The sequence below is a fragment of the Acomys minous genome (assembly GCF_964271855.1).
Source record: "Acomys minous genome assembly, chromosome: 16".
Taxonomy (NCBI): Eukaryota; Metazoa; Chordata; class Mammalia; order Rodentia; family Muridae; genus Acomys; species Acomys minous.
In genome coordinates this window covers 59,876,129-59,890,204 of record NC_140498.1, presented here as the reverse complement: position 1 = coordinate 59,890,204, position 14,076 = coordinate 59,876,129, and the positions used below count along the sequence as shown (strand labels likewise).

At 46.5% G+C, this 14,076-nt stretch overlaps 1 protein-coding gene across 3 annotated transcripts; it reads right to left on the bottom strand.

Annotated features, from left to right (window-relative positions):
* Positions 1-7,972: 7,972 nt before the first annotated feature.
* On the bottom strand, positions 7,973-12,285 carry CLEC4G (C-type lectin domain family 4 member G). 3 transcript variants are annotated; one of them, XM_084761324.1, is made up of 9 exons: positions 12,168-12,285; positions 11,614-11,724; positions 10,841-10,894; positions 10,519-10,581; positions 10,302-10,406; positions 9,672-9,761; positions 9,340-9,488; positions 9,120-9,235; positions 7,973-8,486 (listed from the first exon to the last, which is right to left on the bottom strand). In XM_084761324.1, exons 1-9 carry the CDS (start codon positions 12,220-12,222, stop codon positions 8,348-8,350), a joined length of 882 nt encoding a protein of 293 aa, XP_084617450.1. In that variant the 5' UTR covers positions 12,223-12,285; the 3' UTR covers positions 7,973-8,347. The 3 variants fall into 3 exon arrangements, with proteins under 3 accessions (XP_084617450.1, XP_084617449.1, XP_084617451.1); XM_084761323.1 differs by having other exon boundaries at positions 11,614-11,719; positions 12,168-12,258; XM_084761325.1 differs by lacking the exon at positions 11,614-11,724 and having other exon boundaries at positions 12,168-12,261.
* Positions 12,286-14,076: the final 1,791 nt, after the last annotated feature.

The following is a 14,076-nucleotide window of genomic DNA, read 5'->3' as shown; positions in this document are numbered from 1 at the left end:
TACTCATATAATTAAATTGTGGCCAAGTCACACAGTTCATATGACTTTGCAATAAAAAGAGCAAAACATTGATTCACGTAAGTGCATGGATGATGCTAAAAAACATGCTGAAAGTGTCTAGAGACAGTAGGTTATGTGTCCTATATGGTTCAATGTGTACATGTAATACACTCAATGTATGTGGAGTATGTGTGTGTTCCTGTGGGTTCATGTTTGTGTGTGTGTGTGTGTGTGTGTGTGTGTGTGTGTGTGTAGGTGCAGGTTCTAGTTTGTTTCTCTGCTGAGTGACAAATTGCTGACCAAAATTAACTTGGAAAAGGAAAGGATTTACCTCAGTTTACAGGTCCCTGCTCACCAGTGATGGAAATCAGGTAGGAGCACAAGGCAGGAACCATAACCGGAAACTGAAGCCGAGACTAAGGAGGGGCACTGCTCCGCAAGGCTTGCTTTGCTAGCCTTCTTATAGGGCCCCAAGATCACCAACCCAGCGGTAACACCACTGATGGTGGGGTAAATCCTCCAATGTCAATCATCAATCAAGAAAATGTCCTATAGACGTGCTCAGAGACCTATTTGATGGGGGTAACTTCTCAGTTGAGGTTCTCTTTTCCAGGAGACTCTAGTTTGTGGTCACACTGCACGTGTGTGTGTGTGTGTGTGTGTGTGCGCGCGCGTAGGTCAGAGGTCAGCTTCGGGTTCTCTTCTTCAGAAGTCATGCACTTTGATTTTTGAGTCTTGCCCAGACCTGGAGCCCGTTGATTATCTTAGGCTGGCTGACTAGCAAGCTCCAAGGATTCCCCCCTGTCTCTAACTCCAAGCACTGGGGCTTCAACCTCATCCCACCACATTCAGAATTAAAAAAAAAAATGCTGGGGATCGAACTTAGATCCTGATGCTTGCAGACCAAGCACTTCACTCACTGAGCCATCTCCATGGCTGGAGGCTTCAGTTTCTTAGTGTCAAGGTTTATGGGAACTTCCACATTATATAAAAATATAACCAGTCTAGTTTCTGTGTGCACATATGTGCATATGTTTGTGAGTGCATGTGTATAGTGTTTGTATACGTAATGCCAAAGCACACACCTATGTTTATGTATATGGAGTCCAGATGATGACAGTGACTTTCCTGATATGTCACTTTCTACCTTTTTTCTTTGAGATCTCTCCATGAGCTTAGAGATGGACTAGAGGCTAGAAATCCCCAGTTCTCCTCCTGTCACCACTCATAGGGGATTAAGTCACGCACTGACTATGCCCTACTATTTATGTAGGTGCTGGGGACTTGAACTCAGTTCTCTATGCTTTCACAGAGACGCCTTTTACCCATTGAACTACCTCTCCTTCCCCAGAAATATAGTTTTTATTTTATTTTTTTTTAAATTGAAAAAAAAAATCACACAACACGTTCTGATCATTCTCTCTCCCTCCCCGAACTCCTAGACCCTTTCCAATTCCCTAACTCCATACCCTCTTCTCTTAAAAACAAACAAAACCCCAAAACAAACAAAAAATGTAAGAAACACATACACAAATCCCCACAAAACACAAAAAAATAGAAATCAAAATATACAAGCAAAAGACCAATAACAAAAAACAAAACAAAAAAACCACAAAAAACAAAAACACTGAATAAAGCAAAAAGGAAACATAAAGACTACAAAAACCACCCCTGACTTCATTTTGTGTTGGTTAACTACTCCTGGCCTTGGGGGCCTATTGTGAGGTGCAGTTAATAAACCAGTGAGATTCCACTAAAGAAAACCGACTTTTGTTTTGCCAGCATGGATCTAGTTCAGATACCAGCTTGTTCAGGAGTGGGAGCACATTTCTACTTCCCACTCTAAACTCTGTCACACCGTCTGGCTTGAACCTGTCTAGGTATCGTGACAAAGTTTTTAATTTAAAATTTTGAGGTTAGTGTACAAAGTAATATTCTTTTTTAAAAATTTTATTTTATTAATTTATTCATATTACGTCTCAATGGTTATCCCATCCCTTGTATCCTCCCATTCCTCACTCCCTCCCATTTTCCCCTTACTCCCCTCCCCTATGACTGTGACTGAGGGGGACTTCCTCCCCCTGTATATGCTCATAGGGTATCAAGTCTCTTCTTGGTAGCCTGCTATCCTTCCTCTGAGTGCCACCAGGTCTCCCCATTCAGGGGACGTGGTCAAATATGAGGCACCAGAGTACGTCTGAAAGTCAGACCCCACTCTCCACTAGGATCCTAGAAGCCTACAAGAAGAACATTATGATAGGCAGATTTGGGCACAGGGGTCCCGCTCAAACTATGGCACCAGCCAAGGACAATACAGGCCGTAAACTTCAAACCCCTACCCAGATCTAGCCAATGGACAGGACATTCTCCGCAAAGTAATATTCTTTAAAAAAAAAAAAAACATGGTGTCTCCAAGCAAATATACCATACTTTATTCTGCTTCATTCTCCTCCCCTACTGCCCTCTCTTCACTCAGTCCCTGCCTTAGTTACTCTTCTGCTGCGGTGATAAAACAACATGGTCAAGGCAACTTATAGAAGAAAGAGGTTATGTAGGGCCTGTGCTTCCGGAGGGTAAGAGACAATGGTGGCAGAGTAGACATGGGAGTCAGAAAGCAGCTAGAGAGGTAGCCGAGAGCTTACATCCTGAGCTGCCAGCATGAAGCAGAGAGCTAACTTGACATAACGTGACCTCAAAGCCTGCCTCTGCTCAGTGACACACTTCCTCCCGCTCCTACCCAAACAGACACCAATTTGGACCAGGTATTCACACGCCCCAAACTGTGTGGGGCACCTCATTCGCCTATATCTGTTTTTTTTTATTGCTTGTATTTCATTATTGCTCTATTTCCCACCTTCCAGAACATTTCTTGCTCTTTTTTATGGGCCCTTTGTTTGTGTATGGAATAAAAAAAAAAATAAGTCTAACGGGCAGACAGTAGACCAGGGCGTGGGAGGTGGCACAGTGGGCAAAGACACTTCCTGCTAAGCTTGTGTGACTTGTGTTCCATTCCCAGGACTCACACAGTGGAAAGTGAAAACTGACTCCTGCAAGTTCTGGCTTCCACAGGTGTGTGTGGAGACATCCACATCCCCCGCACAAAATAAAATTTAAAAAGTTAGGAAAAAGTAGACCAGTGGTGGTCTGGGGCAGGGCTTTGTTTGGAGTTGATGAGGGTGGTTAAGAGGGGATGCTAATGGTGGGTGGATGGGTTCCCTGTTGTCAGTGGTGTCCTTTGCTTCCTCTTCCGTTGTTCACAGGCAAGGCATTCAGAAAGCTTCCAGCAACCTTAATTCTGGACCTTGTACTGTGAGAACTAATATGTTCTGGAAACTCTTAAGAGCCTCCAGATCTGCAGAAAGGAGGTAGGAAACTTTGGGAATGCAGGGTGAGTTTGGACTAGAAGTCCCAAGTTGCTAAAGAAAGCTCAATTGGAACCCCTGCATATGTTCGACATTTTATATTTTTGGTTGTGAGTCTAGCCTTTAACAGCTGAGCTGTCTCTGCAGCCCATATTTTCCACATTTTAATCTCACAGCTTTCCTTGGTTCTCACTGAGCCTGCTAGAGGCATGCGCCACATATTTTAAGATCTGTTTTCCAAAATTCCACTGTTTCTCAAAACTCCTCTCTGGGATGTGTTTCCTGGTTTTGTCACCCAACAGAAAGGACTGTATGGCCGCAACCAAGGCAGTTTCTCTTCTTTTCCTAGGCTGTTATCTCGTGCTGCCTGTAATCTATTAAATAGGTGACAGGGAGCGCCTGCTACAGCATCTCAGCATAAATTTCTTTCCAAAAAATGAAAGCAAGTTGACTTGTGTTGGAGAGATGGGCCAGTGGGGAGGAGAGAGAGAGAGAGAGAGAGAGAGAGAGAGAGAGAGAGAGAGAGAGAGAGAGAGAGAGAGAGAGAGAAGAGATGAGACAGGTGGATCCCAAGGGGCTGGATTGGTGATCTCTAGGTTTAGGTTTAATGAGCCACTATGTCAAAAAATAAGGTTGAGGGTCATTTAGGTAGACAGTCTATGTTGAGCCCTGACTTCCCCACACCGTCACAGGTGAGTGCACACCACCCCTTTCCCCTCCAGGTTGAGTTTTACTCTTTCTTGCACTCCTCTGTTATATCCTAGGTCACATTTTTGTGTCCATCGATAACCGACTGAGGATGAAATAAAAACACAGACAATCAAAGGTCCGTTTATGGTCCCTGCGCCCTCTGAATAAAGTACTGTGCTAAAGTGAGGAGAATCAAGGAGGAAGCAGTGCGGAGCGAAAAAAGTTCCCGTCTTCAAGTCTTCTTAGTGTAGTGTAGGCTATCAACTGAATTTGGAGGACGTCATGGAGTAGCTATAGGGCCTTTTCGTTTACTTGTTTCTTTGCTTTTGTTTTCAAACAAAAACAAACAAACAAACAAACAAAAATAAACAGCTGTGTAGCCCCAGCTGTCCTGGAACCCCCTTTGTAGACCAGGATGGCTTTGAACTCATAGAGATGTGCTTGCCTCAGCCTCCCAGAGTGCTGGGGTTAAAGGTGTGCGCCACCAGGCCGGCAAGCTCTTTCCTCCTGAGTCTCCTTTCACGGTGTTTGATATCTGTTTCTGTTTCTGCCCTATTGAGCCTTGATACTGTGGCTTCTGTTTTTCCTTTGCAGTTACATTTACATGGGCAAGGTAAGGAAAGAGCAAGCTGATGCCTAACCTTTTTTTTCCTAACTTATTTTAGCTCCTGCCATAGTCTGAAGAGCGTTTCATTAGCTGGGTCCTTCTGGATGCTGCAGACATCAGTCTGGTGGTCTTTTCTGCACGTCTGATGCTTCTCTCTGCTTGGTACACTCATTCCAAACCAAAGGCACCATTACAGCAGATCACTTTGTGTTCTGTTATAAAGACTGTGACTTCTGTAAGGTTTATCTGGGGCCACACAAATCCCCTAGTTTAACAGTATATGTGTACAGGTAATGCAATTACATTGGCATGTTATTGAGATTCAGCTTTGCTTTATTCATGTGGTATTGTAGAACACTGCTTTCTGAGAGGACCAGCTGCCATCTTCGCCATGTCCGCTAGGCTTGCTCACAAAAGATCATCACAGTTGGGCTTTTTTTAAAAAAATAAAGATTATATATATATATGTGCTCTGTCTGCATGTATACCTGCAGGCCAGAAAAGGACATCAGATCACATTACAGATGGTTGTGAGCCACTGTGTGGTTTCTTGGAATTGAACTCAGGACCTCTGCAAGAGCAGCCAGTGCTCTTAACCACAGAGACATCTCTCCAGCTCCCACAGCTGGGCTTTTTTTTTTTTTTTTTTTTTTTTTTTTTTTTTTTTTTTTTACTATTGCTGTTGCTTCATAGAAGGAGGGGTTGGGCCGGGTCATTGGAGCCTTATCTGAGTATCCATTCACTTTTCCTAGCCAGTCATATGCAATTCTGCCCTAACTGAACTTGGCCTATTCTTCTTGGGGGCGCAGCTAGGGTATATAAGCTTGGGATGAACAGGGAACACGAGCTCCACCTGTGTACCTGTGGGAAAGCCGTCACCCATACTGGATGAAGTCTTTCCAGAGAGGCTATTTTTTGTATCACCTTTCCATCTGTCGGTAGCCCCTCATTTATGCTGAAAACCAAGTCCAGTGAATTCCCTGGTTCCGCATAAGTAAGTCCAATAAACTCATTGGTCCTCTAGGATGAACTTAGTCGAATCAAACCTTGATTTGTCATTGGGATTTTATACGGAAAGGGTAGAATTACTAAGTTGCTTCCCTCCCAAATTCTTACAACGGATGGTAAATTCATTACTGGTACTATGCTTCATGGCATTAAAACAAACCAGAAAGCTTGCCTGAGTTATGAAGGCCCGAGTAAGCTAGTTAAGGTATCTAAAAGATGAGCCTTAGACATGATATACATGTTAAAATTTCTAAGGTTAAAAGTCCAGTACATTGGTGTCAAAGTTCAAAACGTCGACCCTTGCTTAAATTAATTAAGCTAAAAGGTTTGGTTTTGCCCAAGCTTTACCTAAATGTTAGGCAGTAGAAGACTGGTGTAACTACTGAGTGTTTAATAACCACACCGGAAGGCTACACTGATGTGATTGGAAGGCCTAAGAGGGAGAATACTGCTCCCCTTTGCCTTCCAGGGTCAGCGGCGCCCCAGAGGACTGTAGGAAAATCCCTCAAAACATCCTGTAACTCTTGTTCATGGCAGCCATGGAGACCCCACCAGTGGCTCTAACCATTGTTTGGCCTATAAAGAGGAGGGTCAGCACAGAGAAAAGTCACGCTTCTAAGTGAAGCCATGGCCAAGCAAGGCCTCTGACTTGTCACATAGACGGAACAGCTGATGAAATGGACGGGCCTAAAGGTTTCTTGCAACTCCCAGTGACTCCTGAGAACGTGATACCTAAGTGACCACTGCAGTTAAACAAAAGCCATCAATTTTGGTCAGCTACAAGGAGGACAATCAAGGACTGAAATGATTGGTGTTTCTGTCACAGTCCAAGAGGCTGCCCTCTCCAGATATTAGACATAAATACACACAAGATGTTATTTAGACAACTATGCATCACTAATTACTTCCTTTTATTTGTTTCTGTTTTTCAAGTCAGGGTTTCTCTATGTAGCCTTGGCTGTCCTAGACTCACTTTGTAGACAAGGCTGCCCTCGAACTCACAGCGATCCTCCTGTCTCTGCCTCCCCAGTGCTGGGATTAAAGGCATGCGCCACCATGCCTGGCTAATTACTTCCTTCTTAATAAGGAAAATGATGCCCAGATACAAGAGATTTCAGACCTTGGCTCTTAGTGCTTATCTGGAACCCAGACAGACAGGCCCACTATTATTTTAACCTAAAAATTAAATGATGCTTAAATTTCTCCCCTCTCCCTCTCCCTCTCCCCCTCCTTCTCTCTCTCTCTCTCTCTCTCTCTCTCTCTCTCTCTCTCTCTCTCTTTCTCTCTCTCTCTCTCATCTGAGAGGGACCTCACATTGTGATTCTAGCCACTCAAACATTTATCACAGCACCTGAAAGCAGACCCGAGGTTCAACACTCTGGAGATGAGACTCAGAGGCCAAAGAAAGACAATAGCGGAAGCCTTTGTGAGCCTACCAAACTATTCTAATGGACTTTGATTTGGACATTTAAAAGAGTATTTCTCTTCTTGTTTCTCCTGGTCCCCTGCCTTGGACTTTTAATGCTATGAACTTTTGCCTTCATTTCTCCTTCACGTCTCTGTTCAGGTACCAGACAAAGATGTCTTTTCCTCCCTGCGCCTTATGTTGTACAAATGAAACCACCAGCACTTTGGGGGGGCTTTTAGATAGGTCCACTGGAGGGATACTCTGACTGCCATGCCCAGTGACCCCTTCCAACTGGAAAAAAAAAACCAGATTGGTCATTGTCGTGATTCCACAATGGCAGTTCAGGTTACCTCCTAAAAGTGGGGGCAGGTGAGCTGGGTGCAGTGGCACACGCCTGTAATCCCAGCACTCTGGAAGGCAGAGGTAGGCTGATCTCCATGAGTCTGAGGCCAGCCTGGTCTACAAAGTGAGTCCCAGGACAGCCAAGGTTGAGAAACCTTGTCTTGTGGGGGGGGGGATGGAAACCGCAAACAAAAAATGAGGGTGTGTGTTAAAATTGTATAATGAGGAGATAAGAACTGTGAGCAACCTTTTAATATCAAAGGTATTCCTCCTGACAAGGACCCACATTTTCTGAACCTCCCACGTCCTCTTTGTGCCAATTAGCCCAACATGTCAGAGTTATAAAGCTGAGCCTCCACCAATGGGATGAGATGCAGTCATCACTTACATCAGGCATAAAAGACAGAGGCCATTTTGACTAAGCGTGCTCTTTGTTAGCCCAGGTTGGGTTCTGGCACACCCTTCCTGGGAAAATAAATTACTTTTAACTTTGTATGTCCCTTTGTGGGATATGAAGATCATTCTTTTCTAATATAGACCCAGAGCTTAGATTCATTTTTTCAAATATTTATTGATGCTCCCCTTTTCTGTGAAGATAGTTCCAAGTCAGAGGGATGGAACAGGGGAATGCGGGAAGATGCAACAGCTCCAACACTGTGTCTACTAAGGCAGGTAGGGGATTGGATGGCCAGGGTTTTAGAGAAGTCATTTGGAGACCGACAAAAGTCAGGTTAGATGGAATACTTAGGGTGTTTCTTTTTAGTTGGATCTGGGGGTCTCCAAAGCATGTACTGGTCTGGCTTAGTAGCTCTTATTAATGGCGCATTAGAAAAAAAAAAACCAAAGCCCTGAGAGTGGGCCCAAGGAACAGGAGCCACAGTTGTGATTCACTCTGAGGCAATGGGCGTGGTCCTGGGACACTGGGCGGTGTCAGCAGCTGCTCTTCTTCTCACAGATCCAGCCGTCTCTCTCATTGGCACACGGCGCGTCATTCCACAGGCCTGAGTGTAGCATCATGATACAGTCCTCCTGACCTCTGGAGTCATTGGGCTCGCCAGAGTTCCAGTGGCTGTCGTGGTTAAGTGCGGGTGTTACTGTGAGTCTGGGCTGAGCATAGACCTAGGGTTCATTCTTCCTTTCCAAGGCCTTGGATTGTTTGCCGCTTGGCTCTGCTAGAGGCACCTCAAGTGTCTAATGTGGGTTTACACATGCAGTGTACATCTGCAAGGGCCCAGAATTTAACCCTTAAGTCAGTTCCCGTGGTCTAGCGTTACTATTCTTAAAAGGCTAATTCAGAGGCTGAGGAGATCTCTCAGTAGAAAAGAATGCTTGTTATACAAGCATAAAGACCCGAGTTCACATCCCAAGCACTCACATAAAAAGCTAGGCATGGCTGTGTATGTGTTTGTAGCTCTAGCAAGGTGAGGTTTAGAAACAGGAGAGGACCTGGGGGCTTTCTGGCTGTTTGTCAAGCTAGGTCCAGGTTCATTGAGAGACCTTGTCTTAGTGAAGTAGTGCAGGAAATTATAGAATAGAATACCCAGGGCTTTCCCCTAGTCTTTGAATGAACATGCATGAGCGCTCACAGCAATGCATGTACCATATGCATGCCCATCAGAGCACCAACAACAACCCGCTCTCAGCAATCTAGTCTTTAGATATCCAAAAGCATTTTTCCAACTCCGTCTTGGAGCCTTCTTACCTGAAGGTGAGGGAGACTCCATCCACCCACCGGTAGCTTTGAATCTTGCCGAGGTGGCGGACTGCTCTCAGACCCAACCAATAGCCTCGGCCACGTGTGTGCTGACTCAGAAAGCCCTGGAAGGGAGTGGCAACATCAGCCACCCAAGTCAGCCTGACATTTTGGTCCACACCACCTCAGGCTAACTCTGCTTCTCCTTTGCCAAGTCCCAGCTGTGTACCTGCTCGTCCAGGTTGCTGACAATCACCAGGTGGGCACCTTGGCCTGCACAGTTGCTCTGTGCCGTGTCCCACACGGCCTGCGTCTCAGAGAAATAGTAGCAGGAGCCTTGGAAGGGTAGCCATGATGGTGGGCACAGCTCACAGGAGCCTGTTGGTGGAGAGTGTTGAAGAGATGGATTGTGTAGAATGAGGCCATTGGAATGCAATGGGGCGGGATTGGATTCCACGGAAACAAGGCTTAGGCCAAAGGATGTGTCTGGGGGAAATGGCAACCTTGAAAGCCCCGGCTGGGTCCACCCCTCCCACATCCCTAGTCTCTTCTCTGGCTCACTGTTCCCGTGCTTGACAGCTTCCAGTGCCCGGAACAGCTCACTGCGGATGTTCTCACGGTCTCTGCCTGCTTTAGCCAAGTCCTGGATCACTATAGGGTCAGAACAGTGGACATTTATAGCCGGGGTTAAGATTGGTAGGTCATTTACAGGTCAAAAATCTATGTCTATGGTCAGTTCATGGTTGGTATCAGGGTCAAGAATAACATCAGTCTGGGTGTGGTGGTTTCAGTTATTCCAGAAAGCTGAGGCAGAGGAAGATTGTAAATTCAGAGCTCACTTGGGCTATATACAGAGAGTTTAAGGTCACCCTTGGCAATGTACTGAGACTCTGTCTTGAGATAAAATGTAAAAATGAGTGTTGGTGGTAAGCTTGGTATTTGGGCACCTGCCTAGAATTCCCTAGCGAGGGTCTGGAGGAGTGGCTCAAAGGTAGACCATCTGCTTAGAGTCCTGAAGTGAGGAGGGCCTTGGGCATGGCTCAGATGTGCAGAGCCTGCCTAGCGTGTGAAGCACTAAGTTCAGCCATCAGAGACCTGACGGTCCAGGACTGTATAACCAAGAGTGGATGTGGCTATGATTAGGGAGTGAAAGTCAGGGGCCAGGGGATTGTGTTCAGCTTTGGCTCTTACCACGATCTTGCAGTGCTTTCAGGGCGCTCTCTTGCTCCAACAGCTTTGCCCGTGTGTCCTTAAACTCAGCGAGTGTGGTTTGCAGCTGGGCTTTCGTCATGGAGCCTACGTGGGGATGGGACTATCTTTTCAGGCTAGCCAGCTCAACTCCCACTTACCTTTCCCAGCCCATCTGCCCATCAGCTCGCCAGCCTCCCCCCAAGCCCGTGTTTCTTACAGCAGTTTCCGCAGGTTCCGACGTCCTCCTTCAGGGCACTCAGCATCAACTTCTGCTCTGAGGCTGAAATGACCCCAAAACACACACACACACACACACACACACACACACACACACACACACACACACACACACACACACACACACACACACACACACACACACACACACACACACACACACACACCAGGTCAGGGCACACCCTTCTCCAAGCCCCACTCTAGGCACCTCAACTATTCAATACCCAATCTCCCAATGCCTGGCAGTCCCTTCTCCCACCGCCAGGGTGCGCAGACGCCCTGCTCTGCAGCTCTACCCGCACCATTTGTCCTCAGCAGGTCCTGGTTGCTGAGCAGTGCTGCGCGTTCGCTGGAGGCTGCAGAGAAATGCAAGAGAGAGAGAGAGAGAGAGTTGTGAACCCTCCATTTGCTTAGAAGGTGTGAGGACCTGTGTCTTGTTATCCACGGGGGCACTGGCCAGGAATACAGCACCCAGGAGATATACAAAATGCATAGACACAACGCTTGGTTTACACTGGTGGTTCGCAACCTTCCCACCTTCCCAGTGCTGTGACCCTTTAATATCCTTGTTTATGTTGTGACGAGCCCCCCACCCCCAACCATAAAAGTTCTTTAGTTTCTACTTCATAACTGTAATTTCGCTACTGCTATGAATCGTAATGCAAACATCTTTGTTTCTTGATGGTCTTAGGCGACCCCTGTGGAAGGGAAGTTGAACCTCCGGATTGGTCATGATCCACAGGTTGAGAACCATGGTTTACACTAACTGTCCTCCAGGAAGGGCCCCATCCGATGCACTACAGAGGAAGCAGGTGTGTGCCTTTCCCACCGTGCCACTTGTCCCTGTTAAGGGACCACTCTCCCAGGCTGGAGAAATGGTTTAGAGGGTGAGAGTGATCTGCTCTCTAGAGAGCCTGAGTTCAGTTCTCAGCACCCACATGCGAAGACTCACAGCTGCCTCTTAAGTCCAGCTTAGGGGGTCTCATGCCTGTCTGGCCTCTGTGGGCACTTGTACACTCATGCCACACCCTCACACAGACACATACATGTACACATTAAAAAAAAAATCACTCACCCTTAGACAATAGGGTGCTCAGAATGAGAGCCCATAGCACTGTGGCCACCAGGAGAGCCAAGACCAGGAAGAAGAGCCTTTGTTTGTAGTACTCCCAGCGTCCCAGCTGCCCTAGTCGAATACCAATGGATTCTAGATTCCTCCAGGATGGAGGAGGTACAGACAGCTTAAGTATCTTCTCTACCACGACATGGCTCCCGAGCGATGGAGTCAGAATTCTGATGCGATGCAACTGAACTCTATGTAACTCTGTGGCTGGAATGAAAACTGCACCCCAAAACAGGTTTCCTCGGGGGGGGGGGGAGAGACTCAAGTGATGCCTGTTCCCAATCCAAGACCCAGCCCTTAGGATCCTAGGAAGTTCTCAGCCAGAATCTACTCTTCCTCACACCCAGGGTGCAGATAACAGCATCCTGCAGTCCTGCCAATACACCAATGTCTATTGTATGGTTTTGTCTCTTCTCCTCTTCACTCCCCCCCCCCCAAAAAAAACCCTCCAGACATTAGAACAGAAGAACCCACAGAGAGTGATGAGTTTATCCTCTTGCTCATACCTCTAGGGACCTCTTCGATTGCAGAGCCAAACTTGTTATACCCAGCAGTGTCCATGATGGTGGTGGCATCCAGCCCTGCACGGGGATATTAAATTAAAGGCCACACCCTAGCCCCAGCCTATCTACTTTCCTTCCTCCCTTTCCATTTCCATGGCCCCAATTCCTGTGTGTGTAGGAACCCAGCCAAAGGCCAATCACAGTGCGAGGCAGTGCTGGGGCAGCTCTAACCCTCTGTGGCTTGGTCATTGGAGCTATGTTTCCTGCGCAGAAGGTGTGAGGACTTGCGTCTTGGAATCCACTGAGGTACAGACCAGGAATATAGTATCTGGGCACAGATAGAAGAAATACATATAGCGCTAAGCAGATATACATATCTGCTTATACAGATATACACAGATATACAGTATATAGTGTATATACAGATATACACTATATACATATCTGCTACAGATATACACTGTTTGCACCAGTGTTTTTTTTTTAAAGATTTATTTATTTAACTATGTATGTATACAATGTATACAGTGTCTGTTGCATGTATGCCTGCAGGCCTGAAGAAGACACCAGATCTCATTACAGATAGTTCTAAGTCACCATGTGGTTATTGGGAATTGAACTCAGGACCTCTGGAAGTACAGCCAGTGCTCTTAACCACTGAGCCATCTCTACAGCCCACACCAGTGGTTCTTAACCTCCCCACCTCCCCTGTGGAGGCCAAAGGACAACTGGAAGTGTTGTTACCCAGGCACCATGTATCTTTTAAAAAATATATTGCCTTTTATTTAGTTATAGTATGTGTTTGGGAGTAAAGATCCATGTGATCTCCACTCACTGTGAAACCTGTGAGTATTGGTTCTCTATACTGTGTGGACCCTGGGATCAAAGTCAGGTTGTCAAGCTTGACAGCCAACTCCTTTATCCGTTGAGCTGTCATGTTGGCTCCCAGCTACCATTTTTTGAAACAGGGTCTCCCAATGGCTAGGAACTTGCTAAGTAATATAGTCTGGCCACAAAGCCCCCAAACCCCCAACTGTGTTTACCAACTCAGCACTGGGCATGTACAACACCAGCTTTCCTCATCAGTGTAGTGACTGAGGATCAAATTTAGTTCATCATGCTTGCAGGGCAAATACTTTCTTAACTGAGCTGTGATCCATCCCTCTACCTCCATCTACCTCCCACCCTCCTACCCCCTCCCCCCTGCTCTGCTCTCTGTCTTTTTTTTTTTTTTTGGTTTTTCGAGACAGGGTTTCTCTGTGTATCCTTGGCTGTCCTGAACTCATTATGTAGATCAGGCTGGCCTCGAACTCACAGAAATTTGCCTGCTTCTGCCTCCTGAGTGCTGGGATTAAAGGCGTGCGCCACCACCGCCAGGGTCTCTGTCTTTCATGGGCTCAGGGCTGAACCAGCCAAATGTCTCATGATTCTCCTGGATCCTGAAAAAGCTCCTTGGGTGTGACCTTGAAAGCTCCTTGGGTGTGACCTTGAAAGCTCCTTGGGTGTGACCTTGAAAGCTCCTTGGGTGTGACCTTGAAAGCTACTTCACATTGTGCTTGGCCATGCAGATCACACTGGTCAGAAGGGAGCAAACAGTTCCGTGGGAATTGCTAACTAAGCTAGTAGGTTCTCCTGCTGGGGAGGGGGAGATGGTGGCACTTAAGAGTTGCTGGGCGGCGGGTGTCATCTTCTTCATTGCTGTAGCCACTGGTTACCTGCCCTGCTCCTGTAAATAAATAACTTCCCCATGTGCAACCCTAGTTAAGCTTAGTGGGCCACACTCAAAAAGAAGAAATGACCAGAGGCGGGGAACTCACTGAGAAGGCTTTCAATGTGAGAAGGAGGAAAATGGAGGGACGGAGGTGACTAAAATGCATTACGGGAACATATGGAACTTCCAAACAATAAAACA